General features: G+C 37.5%; 1 protein-coding gene across 1 annotated transcript in view; it reads right to left on the reverse strand.

Annotated features, from left to right (window-relative positions):
• GRID1 (glutamate ionotropic receptor delta type subunit 1) overlaps window positions 1–23381 on the reverse strand; it is a 543246-nt gene that overhangs the window by 86485 nt on the left and 433380 nt on the right. Inside the window, exons 7-8 of the mRNA XM_059821260.1 lie at window positions 15359–15520; window positions 13951–14070 (exon numbers count right to left, since the gene is read on the reverse strand). Coding sequence (XP_059677243.1) covers window positions 13951–14070; window positions 15359–15520 — 282 coding nt within the window. The remainder of the gene's footprint in view (window positions 1–13950; window positions 14071–15358; window positions 15521–23381) is intronic.

The raw sequence follows: 23381 nt of genomic DNA on the forward strand, positions 1-23381 counted from the left end.
GGCAGCTTATCTTCAAAATCCAGTATCAATACCCAAAACACCTACCATAAATCCTCCCATACAGAGACATCAGCAAAACTAGTACAGGTTGTTAAAGCACATTTTTCTCAAAATCTGTGAGAACAGAGAAAGATAATCTGGCAGGCAGCAGGAGCAGCGGACAGGTGAAGATCCTCTCTGAAGTGCTGTAAACGGTCAAGAAACAGGCTATACTTGTTTTCATCAACTGAAGCCAGAGGATATGTATAGTAAGGGCAACCAATGTATTTTAAACAAGGAAATTTGTTTCCTGGTTTTATTAGGATAAAATATTGTAAGGACAGCTATAGCTCAACCTATATATGCGGTGAACTCCTATGACATTTCATAGCCAACCTATGCTATAAAGAACATACAGAATAAACAAAATTTGCAGGCAATGCATTGTTTCTTGAACAAGACAAAAAGCAATTAAACAACATCACAAGCATGCAAATAAGAAACAGAAGATCGCTGCTTTATGCTAGGCAGTGCCAGCAGACTTCAACTTAATGTGCTTCACATATGTCAGAGAGACAGACAGATAGAGGAATATCCAACTGCATTCCCTCCACCAATATTGACCCTTTCCAACTAGAAAGTTTCCCTTAAGATGAAGGTTATTTATTTTCCAAAGCAGAGTCACTCTGTGGCAGACACAAAGGTTTTAGTGATGGTGGCTCTGACTTTTCACAGATGACTCGGCTGTCAGATAATAATTGCTCTCATATCTTCATCAGACTGTCCAATATTTGTTATACGCAACAAATTCACCTGAATGATCACACCAAGTCAGCAATAGGGAAACTGTGATTTGCTGGGATGTTGAGTGTCCCTGCCCCCATGGCTGGTTCAGTAATGTACCACCTTGAAGCACAAAGGACATTGCTACAGAGATGTTTTGCCTGCAGTGTGCTTGTTAAAACAGAGCACTAGCACTGCGGTAAGCTCTCTCTTGTGAACCTGAAAAATCATAATAAATTATACTGAAAAACTAATGTAATTGCAATAATTGTTCTAAAGCTAAAACTGCTTAATGCCTTAAAATTTTGATTAATTCTGAAAAATGCCTCTCTAGTCTAATCTGAACTCCTTTCCTTATGAAATCTGACTCTCACCAAAAGCTGAATATATTAACAAAAGGCAATCCAATCCATATTTTCCATTTGTTCTTCTCTACTGGCTACAATAAATGACTGTTTGGCACTGCATCTTGGGAATGGAAGAAATAGAGAAAGATCATGGTATATGGATAATTAAAAAGATTCAACAGGAGTCATCTTGGATAAAGTGTTATGAAGGTGGTAAGTCATGGCTGACACAGTAGAACTGATAATGCACAGAAGTCTTGTAATACCACCCATAGGCAAAATATACCGAAATAGATTACATAAATAATGAAAACATATACAAAAACTTCTCCCTTTCTTCTTCTGAGATTTAAGACTAGGCATTTCTTTACATTTTTTTCCTTACTTTTTTATTAAATCAAACCATAGTTAAAATAACATAGTTATAGATCTTGGAACAATTAATCTGTCTTTGCCCATACCCTCCATCAAGATTCAAAATAGAAACAGAGAGGAAACCAATATTGATTTGAATTCCACTCCGTCATATTGATTTGTGGAATGGATGGCATCTATTTAATCTCTCTGTTCACTGTATGACTATATGTTGTATTCTATTAAAAAGTTGTGGTTAGGCAGCACAGAGGAAAGTACCGATCTTTCAGAGCCAGATTGCACACAGGGTCACATTGAATTGTTTGCAGACATAGGGGAGGGAGATCATGGCTTCCGTGGAGGCAAATGACTGTCCTCGACAGAGGGAACGTCCCAGGGTGCAGCACACAATATACAAGTAAGGACCATGTAGCTGGGCATGAAACTGGGGGGTGCACGAGAGGAAGAGAAGCAAGCTCAAGAGAGCAAGCCCCTGACATACGAGATTCATCTTGACATCCAGAGAAGACTGGACATTTTGTTTTAATTAAGAAAGCCACTGAAATGTCCTGTAATGAGAGCCACTCTAGAGTAGCAGACTCTGTGGGCTGTACCCTAGATTCAGATTCACTCTTTCTTTTTAAGTCAGCTCAGCCAGCAAATCTGTGTTTTCTGCTTCACTGGTTACTGTGTTCCTATTTGTGTTGAAATGGAAAAAAACCTCTAGATGCTGAATGTCCTTTCAGTGAGTCTATCGAGGAAAAGTCCTCCTCTGAACACTCAGAAACCAATCAGAGTTAATGAAAAATAATAACAAAATCTCAGTGCACTTCCCTGATGCTCATAAAGTAAATATTTTGTGCTTTCTTTTGACCTCACTTGCCCTAATAAAAACCTGGAGTAGGAACACTTATTTCTCTTTAAAATTTCTAGTGAAATTACCTTGTAATATCACTGAGCAAGTTCAGAAAACCTACCAAGAAATACTTCACTCCTAATTATTTATTTTAAAAATTAGGAGCAAGGAAGGAAAACAAGCAGAAAAAACTACAGATTCAACTCCAGAAGTGAGCTGCTCCCTCCTCAAGTTTGAACCATGAGCAGCACTGTTTGTTATACCTAGCCTGAAAAGCATACCTTACATCTGAGCTACAAAACTATTAATCCCTATCTTAGCAAACACTCTGGAGAAGTTCCAACACTCAATGTTCTCAAAATACAAATTTTGATAGCATTTTTCTGTCAGGATGGCAAAACTACAATGGCAGGTTTCTGAACACACAACCACATAGTTTATGTATTACACAATAATAACGTAACTACCTGGGCAACTCTCGGTATAACAAAACCATAGCCTCCAGGTGCTACTGAAATGTAAATAGCTACAGTGGCCTGTAGATTGGTATTGAATGGCATCTTGAATGAGAGTAGAGAGAATGAGAGAGAGCTCAATTTAGATTCAGTACAGCTCAGACAGCAATCTTGCAAAGCATCTACTATCTTATGCCTTACTGTATTATTAATCTTATGGCAGAATAAATTGCACATAAAGCTTTAAGAAAATTTTAGAAGGTGCTAGAACTACTCAAACTGAAATGCTCTTACACTATTAAATATCAGCCATGCTCCTAGTTACTGGATATTAGCTTTTTTTTTCTCTATGTAAGCAACTGCCAGTTCTTGTACTTGTCTAGGACTACTTTCTGGTAAGGCTCCAGGGACTAAATGCTATGGTAACTATCACCTATCTGCCGAAGTACTGTATTTGGAAATCACAGAATCACAGAATCACTATGGTTGGAAAAGACCTGTAAGATCATCAGGTCCAACCATCAACCCAACACCACCATGCCCATTAAACTATGTCCCACAATGCCTCGTCCACATGTTCCTTGAACACCTCCAGGGATGGTGACTCCACCACCTCCCTGGGCAGCTTATTCCAGTGTTTCACCACTCTCTCAGTAAAGAAATTTTTCCTGATATCCAGCCTGAACCTCCCCTGGTGCAGCTTGAGGCCATTTCCTCTTGTCCTGTCATGAGTCACTTGGGAGAAGAGACCAACACCCCCCTCTCTGCAACCCCCTTTCAGGTAATTGCAGAGAGCGATGAGGTCTCCCCTCAGCCTCCTCTTCTCCAGACTGAACAACCCCAGTTCCCTCAGCCGCTCCTCATCAGACTTGTGCTCCAGACCCCTCACCAGCTTTGTCACCCTTCTCTGGACACACTCCAGCACCTCAATGTCCTTCTTGTAGTGAGGGGCCCAAAACTGAACACAGCATTCGAGGTGCGGCCTCACCAGCGCTGAGTACAGGGGCACGATCACCTCCCTGCTCCTGCTGGCCACACTGTTTCTGATACAGGCCAGGATGCCGTTGGCCTTCTTGGCCACCTGGGCACACTGCTGGATTACTGCTTTAGCCTGCTTTGTAAAAGAATACGTATTTTTGTACTCTGTCAACCTTGTGTGTGTTTAGGTAACAGTCCTTACTTAAAACAAACCAAAACAAGTGCCCAACAACTGATATCAGCCAGGTACCATCCCTGGATGGTATCATCTCAACTATTCTCAAACATACCCACTTCTTTCATAGCATTGTAACAAAATTTTATCAATGGATAAACTTTTAAGTATTTGAGACTTTATGATGAACAATGCAGAGGGATATAGCAGTCAACCTGCTGAAACCAACAATTCACTTGACAGGCTGGCAAAATCACCAGTCTGTGAATCAACTACATAACACACAACAGTCATCATCATTTTCACCACAGACATATTACTCCAGAAAACAGCACGTGTAGGAGAAAGGATTTGCCTCCCCAGTTGTTTTCCTGAAGTTTTGTGATAGTGGGAGAAACAGCAAGACCAGGCAAGACAGCACAGAAACTTCAGACGCAGCGGGAACAAGTACAAGTGCTGAGTAAAGCATTAGAAAGGGACGTTTCGGTGGTATTCCAATTGAGAGGAATTTACTGCTCTAAGCAAGCAAGCCCTCCTTCTTCTCCTTAGTTGCCATAGTCAGAGAAACTGACCTTCACAAGCAATTTTAAAGCAAATAACTGATGTCAGATTTAATTATTTTTATGCTGTTTCTTTTCCTAAAAGGAAGCCTGTATCTGGCTACCTGCTTTGGTCAATAACAAGCAACAGCATATTTCTCCTTAACTCCTCCACTGTAACAGAGGATCCCTGGATTATTCTTTTTTTCACTCTGCATTACATCCCGTCCATTTTCCAACAAAGCCCAATACCTGCAAGTTCTTCAGACCTCATCAGTAAACTCTATGGGACTTTGCAACTTACCTTTTTGTAGAAAAGATATTGTTGCAAGTGAAGTAGATGTTGGGAGGCTGGAGATGTTTTACTACCTTAAAGAAGTACTCCATTTCGAAGAGATTTACTTCATGCATTTGAAGAATTGTACGATCATAGATAGCACCCTTCATCCAATGATCTCAAAGCACAGCCCAAAAGTTAATAATGAATACGGAAGGAGACTTATATCACTGAGTTCTTCATGGCATCCTAAATTCATAGGCAGAACACTCTACTGGCATCCCGCGTGCTTTATGCTCTGTACAATTCTATTTATAAAAACCCAATGGGCTTAAGGCATGCAGTCAGATGCTTTTACAACTTGCCAATTAATTTCAGGACAGGTATATAATTGTTCATAAGAGAATTTTGACTGCAAAGGTGATTTTGCCACTTGACATACCAGGCTTCAGCTCTTCTACATGACACTTCTGTCTGGTTTACGCTGTACTAACAGGATGCTTTCTGAGCCTGCCTTGTCTTCATGAATTAAAAGCTGCGTGTACGGTCACTGTCAGCAAAGTACACCTCTTCTTTGTGATACTCTACGCACCATTTCAGATCCAGGTGTCATTTCAGGTTATTAACATTTTTTTAAGCTCTGCGTGACCTGGAATCCAGCCACCTAAGAAATCACCTCTATCCCATTTTCCATTCAGACTAGTGGCAATTATATTTTTCACTTAAAATAGCTAGGGCATGGCTTCCTAGGGCAAACAGGGTGGTTCATCTGACAGATTCAGCCTCTGGAAATCGTTCCAAATAATCTCCATCAAAAGTGGATTTTGGCGAGCTTCAGTATTCAAGGGGTTTGTGTTGTTGGGTTTCTTTTGCCCCTTGGGTCTAAGTGGAATTCAAACGTGTTGTTGCATTTAATAGCTGTTTCAGCCTACGGCAACATATTGACAGCTGACTTTTTAAATAGTGTCAATATTTTTAATTATTATTGTGTTCTGCTCATGTACCTCTTTTATGCTGGAAGATACTTAAAATATATGTATATATTACTATATACTGCTTAAGGAAATATGTTTTGTTACCAACTTAAAAATGTGTCCTGTTAGCAATCATACTGTGGGGGAGCTCTGTTAAGTATTTGTACATGACACTCATTAACGTATTAAAAATACAGACATGCTATAATCTGATAGCCTGTCACGTATATGTCATGCTCAGAAAGAATATTCCATTTTGAGAGTTACTATCTATGCCTGATACTGTCTCCACTCCAGTAAAAGGATGTTGTCTCAAAATGGAAAACAAGTTTTATTTTGTGACATATGTATTTTACCCAAGTATATAAATTAATTCACTCCTATAGCAAGAGATATTGTGGTACTGGACCAGGCATATTTTAGAATTCTTTCCTTGACACAGGCTCACATAGATTATAGGTATAGATTACCTATTTTAAGGTAAAACTGAGTGTTTTCTGGGTGGTTTGAAAACAGAAAGTCCTCAATCTAAAGGCAGTTCTGCCAGGAACTGGAACACCAACAGGCAATCTCTGCCAAATACTGTTATTTCAGTGAATTAGCCAATATGGACAAAGAGGTTTAATCAGAACTCTGATGCCCTTTTGCCTGTATCTTTCCAAAAGAGTAAACTGAGGAATTAAGACTATTCTTTTTTTAAGTATAATGAAATTAAGGAACTAAGCCAAAGCAAGTCAAATATTTTGTGGCACTTTGTGACACAGAGGTTCCTCATGTCTTTTGAAAACCTGCATGTGAAAGTGTTTACTGGTATACAGTAATATAATCTGGCATGAAACGGCAGAAATAAAAGCAAAAAAAGAGGGGGAATTGGAAATAACTTCTATTTCTGTTGTTTATTTCAATAAGGTAAACAGAAACCATAAAATTTTGTCATTTTTCTTAACAAAACTATGATGTAGCATGACCAAATAACCTGACTACCTGTATTTAAACATCCCCTTTTTGACATTCTGAATATATCAAAGCAATATACAGATGAGGACAACATAGTCATCCTGGATTTTAAAATTACTGCTGAAATAAATCACTTCATAAACTATGCTTGATACCTACATGTATTTGCATTTTACCAAATGTTATAAGACAACAACAATAATTAGAAGAATTAAATATATTTCAAACACTACAGAAAGGAATCTGTGCATGGTCTCCCTCAACATACAGTCCTTGCAACTGTCCTCCACACTGAAATCATGCTACAAATGAAGAGATGTTAGAACTCCTTAGTTTATGTACTTATAAAAGCCAAAATGACATCTACTTGATTTGTAAGTTAAAATAATTGAGCTTGTATTTTGGCATTTTCATTTCTATCTTTCAAAGTGATTTTTCTAAACAGACATTATGCTAAAAAAGCTACTGTGACACTCAACAGAAAGTTCTTTCAGTTTTGGTGTGATTTTTAAACAATAATCATGAGTCAAAGGTATTTCTTAGGGCAGGAAATAAGAAGAAGAAAGAATCCCTCTTTTCTGGAGTAGTGGGCTTATTGCCTTTGTTCAAGATTGATGCTGTGCAAAAAAGAATAGCAAATAATCTCTGTCTTTGGATTTCCAAAAGGGTAAAAAGAATTTGTGAAGCTTTTTTCAAATACTTTCTATTTTCTTTGGTGTTAAGCTCAGAAAATCCTGACCTGTTTCCCTATGGAAATAAATTTTTCTTCATAGTGTGCACACTTGAGCGCAGAATTCTTCATGAGCTGAGCTACAGAAAGGGGCTTTCTCTTCATCCCATTCTGAATACTATCCTAGGATACATCAATAAATTATAGGAGCTTTGATGAAAACTCCATAATTAAAGATGTACCTGTTTTTAGAAGGCTGATTTTAGCCCTCCTAACATCCCAATTTTATGCAATATTGCATACATGTTAACAAAGGAGAATATTATACCCAAGATTCATTATAATCTGATAAGTATGACATAGTATGTGACTTATGAATTAAACAGAATTTCTAAACATACAGGCAGTGGTGCACGTGGGCTGTGGAAACTTCAGCAGCATCATAATTGCTGTAGGTATCCTGGCCCTGCTCATACCTCAGATATGGCTGCTTTTTAAAATCTAGCCTCAAGCTTCATGCTGTGACAATGTCATATAAACAGCCAAACAGTCTTCCAAAGGAGAAGAACAGCATGATCTTATGCTTGGAGGAATTCCAACCAAAATTTGCAAGACGTCCCTTTTACAACCCCTTTTAGGGTTGACACCGATATAATTTGCAAATACATACAGCATTTTGCGTTTGCAAATACAAGCAATGGTTTACACAAAAGCATGGGTTCCATTGGCAATGTTTTCCACAAACATAAAATAAAATAAAAAAAACTTAAAAAGAACTGTGTATCACATATTTGCAACAAAAAATGTATTTCTGGACTTGCTTACCTACTTTTCAGATAGTGAGTGTAATAATTCAGCTATAATTTCACAATGAAAGAATACGGAACATAAAATATTTCAATTACAAAATAAACCCCCAATTTGCAAAACTTGGGCCAACAGGGACGCTATTTCATTTCAGAAAAAACACTCAGGTTCAATGTGTTTCTTCTCTAGTATTCTTCTATAGTTTAAAAATTGATCATAGCCATTTCCTATATGTTTGGCTGTATTTTTCACCACGAATAATTCAAGTTATGGAATTTGCAAGGAATGCATTTATTTTTACTCCTGTACAAAATGCATCCATTTTGCACAGAAAATTACAACTAAAAAACAAAGGAGGTTTATTATTTTGAGTAAAATACTCCAGATTTTTCTTCAGTTTGACACAATGTATTTTTAGGGTGAATCGCAATACTCTTTTTCCGAATCATTCTACCATGACACTCAATCAGCTCAACCAGAAAGAGAAAGTTAAACCAAATGTTAATATGTGGAAATTGTATTTTACCCAGAGTGAGAGGACTATTAGCCCTTCCCTTTGCAAGGTTACAAGGGATCTTTAGTGATCACAAATAGCCAAAGATACCTTGGCAACACAGATTAAACCACATCGCTATACCCAAGTGTATGTTTATGAAGTGCTCAAACAGGAGGCAGGCATCTGTTTTACAGCTAAACTCAGGCAATTTAGTTATGTATTTTTCCAGATGAGTAAAATTGATTCAATTACAGTAGTAACCACCTAAGATAATTCTCTTCAGTATACATCTTCTAGCAGCTTATGATGTGACTTGGCAATATTGTTGCAGATGAAAGCACTTAATAGTGCAGACCCCTAAAAATACAGTTCCTTTTTGCAATGACTAAGCAGCATAGGATTCTTCTGTCTAAAAGTAACAATCCCAATTAAAGCACTGTATCAGATTTCAAAAATGGGGTTTCAACAACTGCGAGACATATCACAAAACTACTTACAGTGACTTCAGCCATCTGCCTCAGAAGTGCTGAAGGAAACAAGTATGACTGTTTACGAAGCAGATGATATTTCAAGAAAATCTAATTTAAAAAAATGAAAACATACCAACTGACAGAAATGAATAACCAATGGTAAACGTTGTCATTTTGAACAGAATGTTTCTTATGAAATACACTGTGTGTGTAAACCATTAATTCTGTCTTCATTACAGCCAGCTTGGGAAAGAATTGCAGATTGTTTTATAAAAAAATATGATCCCTTTCATAAAATAAACTAAATAACAACATCATTTCACACTTACAGAAGATCTTCCTGCCAAGGATGAAGATGAAGATAATCATAAAGCTCCTTACAGGCATGATCTAAGCCTAATCACATCCCTACAAGGGCAGTTAGTTGTTACGGTATTCTCTGCATACATGTTCAAATGAAAACAAATAGGTTTACACCTCAAGAGCTCACTGTGAGTTAGTGAGTTGCTAGGAATACCACCCTGGAGTCCTGACCTTCCTTATTTTTGCTCTCACAGCTGGATCATTAAACTATTACATTGTACGGAATCCACTGAAGTGCAGAAATGTAAGAGATATGAACCAGCTCAGATGTTCTGAAAGTTACAGCAAGGCTTTCATTAATAAGAACTAATAACATAGATGGTCAATAAGGAGGAAATTAACAGAGTCCTGACCTCCTTTCTCCCTTCATGTTCCTCGTACGTGGAAGTGGGACGTAGCTTTCCACTGACAATTCCAAACAAGCTCTGAAGGGATGGTCTCTCATACAGTTAGGAATATACAGTATTTAATACTATGATTCATTTGATTTCTTAATGTTAACAGCTAAATGTTATTGCTAGGGTCCTTTTTTTCTATCAGACTTCAAAACTTTGTACAAAGCAGGCAAGTATCCTCAACTCCTTGCTACAGATGGGGACAGTGAGCCAAAGAAGCAAAATGACGTAACAATCACCCCCAGCCTCTACCAGTGCTGGGAATGAAGCAAAGGCTCAGGAAGCTTGAGGCAGAAGACACAAACATGTAAACATACAAGAGAGGCTTTACGCATCCATGTAGGTAAAAAGTAAATTCATAAAGGACTAATAAATAAGAATTTAAAAGAGAAAAAAAAAAGAAGCATGTCGGTAACTCTAAATTCAGAGGAAGACCATTCAATGGTGAGTAACCCAGCAATTACAGCAATTAAGGCTGGTGCTGAATTTGATGCATACACCCTTAGCTTGACAGGTGGACATAAGAGATGACATGAGAAGAAAGGGGTTTTTTCTCCGCTACAAATGCAAATCCTAAAAGTCTTGAAGGGTTTTGAACATAATAGGCTATTAGTCTTATTCCTTCTGCTCCATACACTTCACCTGAACACTTTATACCACTTTTTCTTGTTTATCCAAGTTATACTTCCTCTGTGTTTCATTCTTTCTTTCACTCAGTTTAAAAAATTTTAATTCAGTTTAAAACATTAGTGTGGCATCAGCTATTAAAGTTTCTTACGCTTTTCTTTTTGGTTGATTCTGTTATGTTTTATAATTTTTACAGTTCAATCATCTTTTTATATCAGTTCTTTTTCTTTTTTTCTTTTTTAAAAATATACAGATACTCAGGTTGCTATTTCTAAAAGTGTTTACAAACATTAGGAAAGTAAATCATACTGGCAACCATCAAGCACTAGGCATTTAAGCCTTTTCAGTTTCTTTGACAATCTTATCCTTCAACTTTCAAATGCCCTGATAAGTCACCACACTGATCTCTTTTTTAAGCATGAATACACCATGTTTCACAACCTCCACGTGCACACAGCGAATAGAAGGCAATCACCTGAGCCTTTTGTAAAGCAAGGTGATATACATTAAGGGACATACCCTGTTCTTTTATGTTTAAAGCAAGGAAACTGGAGCTTTTTCTGAAGTTTCCCTTTCACTGAAGTACACCCAAACAAAGGAAAAAGAAAACACACACTCAAAATACACAAAAAGCCACTATCAGCCTTTACCACAAAAATATGGTGTTAGACTTGTGGAATAAAGGAGAAGGTACACTAAGCAAGCAAATACATACATTTACTTGCACTCATAACTCAATCACAGCTAGTGGAAGGAACAATTGTCTGCAGAAAGACCAGATCTCAGGGCAACTGGGAAGAGTCAAGATGCCTCTACAGAAATGCCCTGAAAATCCCTGCCAGTTTTGGGTTACTATCTTGGACCTCCTCCTAGGAGTCTTTCTGGTGGAAATGATCCCCAAGAAACTTTCTAAGGGATGTTGAGTATTAGAAGTCCACTAGCTTTTGACTGGATTCCCTCTAAGGCTCAACACGATGTTATACTCTTTTGCCCTGTCACAGACCCTAAGTGTAAAGTATTTTTGTAGGGTCAGGGCAGGGATGAATAGAAACAGATGTTCTCCATACAGAGGAAAAGAAAACCATGCAGAAAGAACCCTTTGTTTTTCACCAAAAACGTGCTAAATCTGAGGAAAGCTAAATCTGAGGAAAGACTGATATGGAAACCACTGACAATAAATCAGAATTGATCTCTCACTCAAGTAATATAAATGAGGCAAGGATGACTTCCTGAGCTTTTAAAAGTACTTCTGAGCTGCAACATATTTTTGCTGCAATAATAAAAAGTCAGGCTGTCTAAATAACAGAATACCAGTAGCTCCATGGTAATTTTGCTCTAAGAAATATCTCTTCCAAGTTCTTCTATAGACTTCTCTAACATATTGCTGACTTTTTATTCTCTCTATACATTAAGTCAAAAGGATCATTTTCAGAACTTCATTTTAGCTCAGAGTTAGTATTTCACAGCCAGTAGCTTTTTACCCATTTAGCATTGTGCTCCCTTTCATTATGGTAACTGTACAATGTTCTACATTTAACATCCAAAGAGTTAAGCCTTCCTATATTAACCACCTAATCCCAAAGTACCACATTAGGGATCAAAAGTGATCAGTAGTATATCAGTTTAGCCATTTTAGTAATTTTCCCATTTAGTCATTTTACCTATTTCTTTGCCTTGTGGTCCCTTTTGAGTGATATTTTAGCTATCTCCACCTCACACATCTGGATTATATCTCAAATTGGTCAGTGTGCTATACATACTGAAGTGAGAGCTTTTGTATATGTATTACCATATTTGAAATGTACATTAGACAAAAAGTAATAATGTATACTCACACATCGTAATTTCCCTTTAAGGCCTCAAACCTGTTCTGAGTGGTAATCATGCCAATTTTACTGAAAGGTAAATCGAAGCATAAAGCAATTATGTGACTTACTCAAAGTCACTTGGGAATTCTGTAACAAAATGGAACCAAACTCAAACACCCCATGGCACCCATCTGCTAGGGATAACACAGCACTGACAGGACACTCATGCTTTTCTGTAGTGGCAGCTGGAAACACAGTAGGATAGCCCACAGCACCTCACATGGCACAGGATACTGCTGTTTTGCATACTTGTGCATAAAGTGAGGTGCGTACTTCTGTTTATGAATCGGAATTGCTTCCTAGACCTTCTAAGCCAACTCTGTTTTATTAAATAGGCAACACTGTTTCCAAAATTAAGGTAATTTTTCATCATTCAGGTAGTGTTTGGAACTTAGACTTCCTCATTCGCAGTAGAAAACCTCTAGAAATGAAAGTGGACCGAGTAATAGCCTTTTCCGGTCATTAGAATATAGGAGGGTGCCTAGCCCATCTGAAGTCTTCAGAGACATTTTTTGGCAACCGCAGTTTTTCAGTTGTATCTCCTGGAGCTTTATGCATTTCAAATACTTCTCTTCCTTCTGTTAAATTTCTAATAGATATTGCAAGCCTTTGGCTCGGCGTCCAGAATCCTCATGTCAAATTAGACTTTGAAAGAAACTCAGGTTTAGATACTTAAGATGATAATGTAAACACAAATTCTTTGCCTGTTTTTCCATTTAGACTCATGTAATTCAGGTGAATCAAAACAAACCACAGAACCCAATGGTTAAATGAAAATAGAAAATGACATAAATTTTAATTCTTCATGGAATCCTCTTTGTGCAGCTCTGCTTAATGTAGGACCCATTGACCATACAGTGGTAACATCTGTATTTTAACCAGTTGACCAGTTTAGGGACACTTTGTAGCTTGGGTTCCAATAGGAACCTCATGGTTCAGTTGAGAGTTTCAGGTATTTTCGGAGCATCCCCTCTACATGAACATGTTCAAGGGAACCTTCTCAGCCCATGACAATTTATGTTAGTAACCCCATGGAACCACTCTAACTGCCTTCTAATCCCCATCGTTCCTTGTTCCATCAGCTACCATTGATAGGTCATCCTTTACTTTACACAATATAGCATCATCCATTTTGGAAATTATCTTCTCTAGAGTTTTTTTATTTATTTATCTCAAATTCTTGCAGCAGGTATACTTTGAAACATCTTTGTGTGTTTAGGTAATTTAAATTCTCAGTTAGCTCCCTTAGCAAGACAAGTGTCAGTTATATCAATTATATCTTAATTAACAATAAAATACATGAACAGAATTGTGCAGTCTTCACTATTATGTTCCCAGTTGTTATGGCACTGCATCATTGCTGCACATGTGGTAAAAAACCTGCAGGACTCCTGCCTACCAATATAAAATTAGCTTTCAAGATTTAAGTGTGTAAGATATTAGAAAATATTTCTCTTATAGTAAATTTCTTCTGCAGCGTAGCCCTAATTCATTCTTAAAGAATAACATTTTCTCCTGTGAAGTAGAATGTATATTATTTAGAGGAAAACAAAAGAGAGAAAGAAGCATCATATCTTTACCCTCCGCACATCTTTGCCAAATGTTTCGCTGTAGCTAGTGCCCAGTATTTCAAATTGAACATAGGGGTTGGCGCCATCTTCTCTGAACTCCATAACACCAGTAAGCCCAGTTATATGGCCCTAAGGAAATAAGTTTCAGAAATTTTAGAATCGAACAAATTTGCCTTTATAAACACACCTCTTCATTAAAGGTATGCTAAATCTGTTTTGAAAATGTTTATAGTGAACTTAAATATGGCAATATTCTTCAATAGCTCAAACATAGCGCCAGACAAAAGACTTTTTTTTTTTTTTTGAGAAAATTACTTTAGCACTAACATATCCACTGTCTATTGTGTAAAAAAGCCATCAGGTCTTCATTGTTCACGGAGGCAGACCCCAAAGAAAAGGAGAAGGACCTTGGTGGACTGTGAGACAACAGCCCTTTCAGTGTAACTGAAGGCAGCAGGTTCAGTTCTGGGTTTGAATACAAAGGCATGAACTCCAAGTCCAAAAGAAGAGTATGCCTGCTGTGCTCCCAAGAGAGGCACGAATAAAAGATAAAATTTTAAGTATTATTAAAACCTCTCTGTGAAAGTATCACGGAGTTTGATTTTGGGTTTGTAGCAAAGAAGCTTGAAATGACAACAAAGTTTGAATTAATTTAGCAACAAAGGATGGCGTCATTAGGACTGGTCAGAGCATAACGTAATACTTGATCAAATTGCATCATTTTACTAGAGGAAAACCATTTCATCAATATATATGGGGAAACGAGGGGGGGTCCAAATAATTGCTAAAGTTAGTATAGTAAAAAAATGAGTATTTTTTCCACTAGTATTTGTGATCAAATAACTTTCGTACAAGAAGTTACCATGCATCTGCAAAGCCACAGTACTGTCCATATTTGAGTAATTCAACATGCTGCAAGACAGTTTAACTGTTAGTGACAACTTAGCTAAATCAGATCCCTTTTGCGCTGGGCTACAGCATATAAATAGATACTTACCAACGCTCAGCTAACTTACGAAGCTAGTTGAGCTGTAGTAAATGGAACATAAGTCTTAAACCTTATCGTTGGTTGGCCCCTTGAGCTCCTTAAGTTCTTCTCTTGGGACAATTATTATGATGCATGCACACATCAATTTGTGTGACTATTCCTAATCACACTACCTCCACAGAAGGTAGCTATGAGAACAACAGAAGTAGAACACACCACTGGGGCAACACTGCAGTGTGTGTAATTTGTTTGTAATAAATAATTCACTTGTTTAATAGCTGTAGATCATTCCTGGTAGTTGTAAATCACTTGCTTGTAATAAATCAAAGAAAAGTTGAATAGAGGTCAAAAACCTCTTCACAAGCTAATCTCAAGTAGAAATGAAGGAACTCTCAATTGCTCACACAATTGTGGTTTGTCTGTTCTCACCTTCTTAATAGTCTCTAGCATGGATCGTCCTCCATTCCAGGGTTTGGTGGATTTCCTCATGCAGTTCAGACTTGCCATACTGTGCCATTTCCTGTCCTCCAGTTTTCTGTGGAAAGCATTGGCCAGCATGAGCACACTGTCATACAGGTACAGGTTGGAAACCTGCAAACAATAATAAGAATGATCCTCTTTGTTTATTTGCGCATCCTTTCAAAGAAACTGTGAAAACCAGCAAACAAAACAAAAGACATAAGTAAAAACTAAAAGCTGGGTATGTTTGACACGTTCAACAGTCAAGGCAATTCAGAGAAATACCAGTGCTCACTCTCATCTTCTTTCCTGCTTGGCACCTGGGCCCTTCTGGCCAAGAGACTCTGGCACGCTTGCATTGCCTGTGTATTACCTACACCACTGCAATGCAGTGCTGTGAAGACGTAAGAGATCATAGTTCAAATATAAACTCAAGCTATAGGAGGAGTAAAGCTATCTATCAATGAAAGACAAGGATTGCTACTTTGTCAGTCCTTTCAGCAAGGACAAAAAGATAGAATGGAATTAAGTTCTTTTTGCTCATTTGAGCAATCTCCTTGGTAGTTTCTGACACAGCAAAACATAATACTAATGCAACTGTTTAGAGCAGAGTAAGGAGAAATGACAATATTGTTCTGGTTTTATCATCTCTTTCCATCAAATATACAGGAGGCTGGTTACTATTCTACTTTCTCTGGAGCTATTGATTTTAGCCTCCTTATTCTTCAGTTTACATGAGAGATGAAGAGAACAATAATTGATGACAAAGGCTCTAGTAAGAACACCACACTAGTAATGCTCAACTATGTATTTCATTTTTTAAACCAAGACCCGCCCAGCAATACAAGATCAGATCTTTGACATGCAGTGGTATCCACTGCAAGTGGTAAAACTTCAGCAGTGGAAGTTGCCTGAGAGAATTGATTTTAAAAGAATAATTAAATACTCTCCACCAGTTTCCAGAGTTTACAGGCACTCTTCTTCAAATCTATGCACAGATTCAGGGGTACTGATTTACTCTGTACTAAACTCGGATCTCCAGTTAGCATCAGTTGCCAGATACAGCTTTTTTTTTTATTTCTCTTATTAAAAAGATATTCTCCTAGCTGAAGGTTTTACTCATGGTGATCCACAAATTTGCCATTTACCTTTTGGATTTCTCTAATTCACCATAGAAAATGGTGCCTAGAGACCAGAAAAAGGCTACATGTGGAAGTTAATGCAGCTGCATACTTCCTATAAAAATGTCACTCAGATGTGAAAGCTTAAATAGATAATACTGTTGTATCACTGGCTCCAAGTAAACTTCCGACATCTGAAGATCCTAATCTTCAGAAACAAAATGTTTCATGTTCCATAATCTGAGTGTTGACATAAATTGAGAACCTAGGCACCAAAATTCATTTTGAAAGAATCAAAATAGGAAGAAAATACACAAAAAAGAGTTTGAGGATACCCACTTCTTTAAGCAACTAAATATAAAAAGGGATCTTCATGCAAAAATAATGCAATACCCATGAGATACTACTACTGAGAATCTCTCACATCTGGCGTTGCCATCTTCTTTCCCTTCTTTTCTTTCCAGTCTTCCTGAACAAGCAGTCCACATTCCCTGTATTTGCTATTTTATCCAGTTAATCCTTTTCCCTTTAAAAGTTTCCAAAGCAGCTACTTTCCAGATTTCCTCTCTTTTTAAGAAAAGTCGTTAAAGAGTTAATAAGAGTCCCAGCAACTAAGTCTCTTCTATTCAATTGTGTTTGTCTCCCTATTCTGCAGATATTTTCCAGACAACTTTCAAATAAAGTAACCAAATGAATCCTTATTATTCAACTTTTCCTCTTCTGTGTTAAGCTGCTCTCCACAAAAAAAATTCAAAACAAAACCCCAAACTCACAAAATAAACCACCCCAAACCACACGGCACAAAACCCACTTGCTTAGAAGTAGATTTTACATGCATAAGGAAAAACGCCAATTTTTATGTGCCATCGTGATCCTCTTTGCTCCCCATTGAAATTTATTTTACACCTTCACTTTTAACTGACAACTCATTGTCTGTTGCCTTGGAACCACCACAAATCAGAAATGCTTTGCATTTTCTCAGTTTGGCACTGTTCTTTTTCAGTTCTGGAAAAACGCAGCCTCATTCCCAAGAAGTTTGCTTGGTTTGCTAGAAGAGACCTCTAGGGCAAAATATAAGATATAGTCAGATATACTGCTGTCCTTCTTTTTCTACTTTTTATGCTCTTAGAGAAGCCACCACAGTCCTGCATCTATAATGGACTGAAAGCTTGAGAGAACTGCTTTTCAGGATCTTAGCCTACATGACCATGCATCCAACTCAAATTACCTTATGCTGTAGAGCTAAACAAAACAATCTCGTGTTTACCAACCTAATCCTCATAGTTCAGTTAGACCTATAATGGATTTTGTATCACTATTGTTTCATTATTTTCTTTTGAAGGAATGATATAAACTGAGTGACAGCAATAAAGGGTCTGCACAATAGGAGTTTCCCACTGCTTACATCCTTCTGTCATACATCTGGACATATGTACCTAGGTGGAAGAAAATGTTGCAGAGAACACAGCAAGTTACTTTTTTCCATGGAAAGAATATTCTGCATGTCCTGTTCTACACACTTATCCACCGGTATTTTGCAACTCCAATTCTCTTCTACTGAAAGCCTCATCCAAAAAATGAGTATACAGTACTTATTAATCAGCAAAATTCTTTTTTTCATATAATCATACTCTGACTATTTACTCTAGTAAAAATGGCATGCATACATTACCACATTTTACTCCCTACTCACTGAAGAGTCAATATCCTATGGAAGAGTAAGTTGAATTTTATTCACACAATCAACACCTTTCTTTTCTACAATAGAAAATATGCAAGCTCAGAAAAAAACAGCAGCAAAACCTCCACAACTGAGGCTGGATTTGTAATATTAAGAAAACCAATTCTCTTTGTTCAGTCTGCTAGTTAAGCCATAAATTAACACAAAATATAAAAGTCCACCCTATTAAGGGTAGAACCCTTTAAAACTTATAAAGCATGACTCAAAGCATCTGTTTTTGCACAGTGATCAAAATTCAGTGTGTAGACAGTGTGTTTATTTAAAACAAGAGAAGGCAAGATGTTCACATGACAGTATGTTTTGGTAGTCTTCTAGGTCAACAGTCACTTCTTTGAAGTGAAAAAAATAACCAAGAACAACCAAAAATATCCTGGTAACTTAGAAAATAATGTCCTTTTAATCCTTCACAGTGTGCAGAGCAAAACCCAGCTCCTGAACACCTGCAGTAGTATAGATTGAATGTCTTTCCCTAATCCCAAATGGGAACTAGCTTTATGCTAGAAAACGGAATTACGGAACCAGGTCTAATCTGATGCCTGAGTAGTAGTGTGTGATTGTAGCTGGACAGTTGATTCCTTCAGTACCTACAGTAAGATGTATTATTACATTACTGTGAGGTATATTTTTATCTTCTTTTTTCTTAATTCCTTTCTGAGGTACAAAACCAGGAATACTTAAATGCCTCAAATATGTTCCTCTTCTCAAAATAATATTCACTTTCTACCTGAATTCTTTACTAGGTATGTATTTTCTTGCAGAAAAATGTTACTCAAAACAAGACAGAAATTCTGGCCTGATCTCCCAGTAAATCCAGGGCTATAATAATTTCCTTTATTTTCTATTATATTCATTTTAATACAGCAAAATCTCTGTATATGTCCTAGATTGTATTTGCAACATGAGTTTGCTGTAACCTCCAGAACAGCGGTGCTGTGAAAAGAAAAAGAGCTCAGCAGACAAAGCCTGTATACACTTGTTACTGCACCTGCACACATATTTTAATTTTCAGCTATATATCAAACTCCCTCTGAATACAAACATGACCACTGAAAGGGAATTTGTGAGATACCTGAGGGATCAGCTATATTCTGTTTCCACCAGTGCTGTCAGAGGCATGAGAAAATAGTAAATCTAAAAATTAGTCTTCAGGTAGCATTCAGAATTGGTAGCAAAGCAAGAGAGAAGAAAAAACAAGGCAATGTACTTGGCTACTTTGTGTTTTCCAAGCTCTGGAGCATTTTTTATTTCCCCTATTTATATATTCACAGGGGGATGGAGGAGGGAAGGACATACATCTGCCTGCAGGGATTCCCCTTCATATAACAAAAATTCCTAGATTAGAACAAAGTGTTTCATTTCTGTCCTGTTTGGAGGAAGAAACAGTAATTTTCAGTTCCTCTTTCACTTCATTGCTGAGAGCTGTAAGAGCTGGAGGTGTTGTGACTGAAATGCTTTTTGATCTATCTGCTATAAGAATGATGGTGACTGTTTCACCAATATATTAAAGAGTATGCCCCGTACATGAGTAATTTTAGGCATGTTCTGGTATATCTTCTGAAAATTATTCCAGACTTTATGAACCTTTATTTTGCAATGAAGAAAAAAATCCACCATACAGCAGTAGAGCAGAGCAGAAATTTTCAATGAGAATGGAAATCTCTCTCTATCACATTACTAAATGTCATTTTATAGAGGTTTTTATGTGAACTTCATGATATTTTCCAGAGTGATTTTACTTTTAGAGTTATATATGAAGATAGCTTTTAGCTCCTTCAGAGGCACTAATCATAGACAAGTGCTCTTCTGGGAAGGCCAGTAAGCCACAAAGACTGACCCCAACTTCTGAGTTGCCAGCAGAGCCAGAAGTCTAGCCAGACAAGATCGCTGAAGAGACCAGCTGGGAAGACAAGCTGACACCCAGATGCCACTGCTTCAGAAACTCATTCCCAAGCTGGGCATCTGTACCCTGCTGCTGCCAAAATCACCCTGTGAGTGGCCACAGCAGTCAGCTCCAAGGGTGAAGCAGATGGAGGAGGATCTCAGACCGAGTGCAGTCTGCCAGCAGCAGAAACACTTTCTGCCTGGGGAGTGATATCATTGTGCTTGCGTACACATACCAGTGTGCCCTAAAACTGGGTGGGTTTCAACTTTCAGAGTTCAAGTACTGCCAAACACAGTTACGTACTTGTGTCTCTAATAACAGGATGCATCTTACTAGGAGCAGTGAAGATCAATGACTTACTTACGGTATAACGGCATGCTCACAAGGTGCAGTTAGAGGGCAGAGACTGAAAATTTGACCTATTTCATTTTCTTAAATTAGTTTGCAGAGCCCATTGTGAGACTTTGCGTGAATGCCTATGTTTTAATACATACTTCCCTGCTCATGGAGAACAAAATCACAGCCAGCAGTCTGGCATTCATCAGAAAACCAGAGTCAAAAAACAAACGTTCATTAAAGACTCAAACGTCAGCTTCAAACTTCCGAAGGGCTATTTATTATCACTGAGGCAAATGAAAGCCTGAATAAAATTTTCCTAAAACCACAGAAAAACTGACCGCAATTTTATATTTAATTCAAGCCTCCTGACAGTAAGGAATCTAACTAGTGTAGTATTCAGCGGTTTGCCCATTCTAGTTTAAAGTATCTCAAACAATGGGGCTTCCAAAGATTTCTTTGAAAGACTACACTCTCAGAATCTTCTTTTTATTGATAAGCAGCTTTTCCTTCCTTCTTAATTTTCTTCCCTTTTTATTGAGCTACAGATCTCACGCCACTTTTCCCTACCTACAGTTTCCATTCTCTGAACATTCACTGTCCTTCAGCTATTCATTATGAGTATTTATCATAATTATGAATGTTTTCTTACCCAGTATGTTTTATAACAACATGATAACAATAATACAAGGCCTGGATTACCCTGTAATGCTCAAGCTTGTTAGCTGCAGGCATTGACTTCGCTCACTAAACATCTCAAGAATTTGGCAGAACTAACACTAACTGTCCAGGGAAAGTCTAGCAGGAGACATTTGATAAAGAAAACTGAACACAACTAAGAGTCAGACAGGAGGACAAGAAGTAATATTGGAATTGCAAAACAGACTATAAGATTATTATTTTACCCTACTTCATTTATAAATAAATATGGGTCCAAATTAGGTTCAGAGGCAATGAAAAATGCAAAATGGAGGTACTGACCCTTTCTTCTAGCCACTGTTGCCTGCTCCCTGATAGAGCACTGAACAAAAATTCAATGAAAAAGTTATGCAAATAGAGAACTCCAGCAGTCAAAAGAGGTAGTCTGAGCAGAGAGGAAAAGCTCGCTCCAGAACGTACCTGGCATTCTAGCCTCCAGAGTGCTCACAGAATCCCACATGGCCAGAGAACACATGTGGTTGGTTGGGTTTTTTTAACCAATTCTTCTGCTAACGCACCTTGTATAAAACACATGCCATCAGGCTTCAGGGAGAGATTATGTGGTGCAATGGGCAGTAAAGTCAGTTCAAGGATACTTTTCATTCATGTGGCACTCAGAAACAGTTTGACCATGACTGAACATCTGGCCAAAAGTCCAAATTAAACTTTGCTAGAGACACACGCAAATATAGGTTTGTAATGAAAGAAAAGAAAAATGTGGCTCATCAATCCTTAATGGGAGAAAATGAATGCTTTAATAGGGCTTAATCAATATTTACTGGCCCCAGTAGCACTTAACAGCTGTGTAATGACAGCAGTGTAAATAGGTCAAATGAGAGTAGGGCTATTTATTTGCACAAAACTGCAAGATCAGGCCCTTAAGCCTAGGCCGCCAAACACACCTCCAAAAAATAGCTCCACTTATAGTAGTTAAATTGAAGTTATTCCTGAAGAGAATACAGTTCACAAACAAACCCACAGCTCTGTAGAGGCAACTGCTAAGGAATGCCTACAAAGATATCTGATGGTCAAGTCTTTGAAGAATGAAATTTTTACACAGGGAGAAGAGTAGCTGTTTCAATGAATATCCTCCCACACTTCTCAACATCTCTTCAAATACGTCAGAGCAATGCCTGGAATAGTTCTTCAGTAGAGAGGTTGCACTCTGAATCCTGTGAGGAATAACCTCATTAATTTTGTGACACAGCTTGCTGGGATTTTCTTTTTTGCCTTTTTAATCTTACTACATATTTTGGACCATGCTAAATGGTTTCAGATACACTGTGTCCCTGTAATATGTTTTAATACAAATAGAATCAACCATAGATTGAACTTATTAACTGTATAAATGGTAAATATGGAAGAAACAAACTGTAATGGGAATTACATTTTTGTAGAGAAATATTTCTTCAAAAACATAAAAAAAAAATTGATTTTGACTGTATGAACACATCATGAATAACCTGATGAAAGAAAAATGATCTCCATCAAAAAATCAAGTTTGTAGACAGGCCTCAAAAAAAATATTTCAAGGGGAAGATTTTGAAAAGAACCAGCTTATGCCAGGTTATGCATTAAAATTTCTTCAAATTGACTCTGTAATGTCTGAAATAATCTAAACAGTTCAATAGCGGTAATCCCTCTGAACACCATTCAAATGCCATGCAGGGATACGTACTAGGTCTATCTAGGACTAACTAGATTTCACTATAAATCCCGAAGTGCTTCAGTATTCTCTCTCCAGATGAGGCAATACTGACAATTCTGATGGCCCAAATCACAGGATACTCATTGCCAACAGAAGACAGCAAGTTCTAAACTGTCTCTTTTCCACTTAAAAAAAGTAAGAGAGATGGACACAGAAAATCATATATGAAGAATAAGAAAGAGATAAATACAGTCCTCTGAAGTCAAATAAAATGACCAAGACAGGAAACTTTATAAAGCTTTTTCTCCAGCTGAAGCAGAAACCCAGCTGGGTATATTATATGTGCAACAAATAAGGGTGTGAGCAAAATTTTGACAAGTGGGGTGATGGAATAAGATTGGATTTCCACAAAGCATTCAGAACAGATGAGTTTTTGGATAAGCTTGCAGAACAGCCTGATCTTTACAAGCCTTGCCAGAATGCCAAACTGGGATGATCGCCCACTGAAAAACAACTTTCCAGGATGTGGTACTAAAGACACTGAGAACAAAATCGTTCCAAAAAGA

Source organism: Gavia stellata, chromosome 9, assembly GCF_030936135.1.
Source record: "Gavia stellata isolate bGavSte3 chromosome 9, bGavSte3.hap2, whole genome shotgun sequence".
Lineage (NCBI taxonomy): Eukaryota > Metazoa > Chordata > Aves > Gaviiformes > Gaviidae > Gavia > Gavia stellata.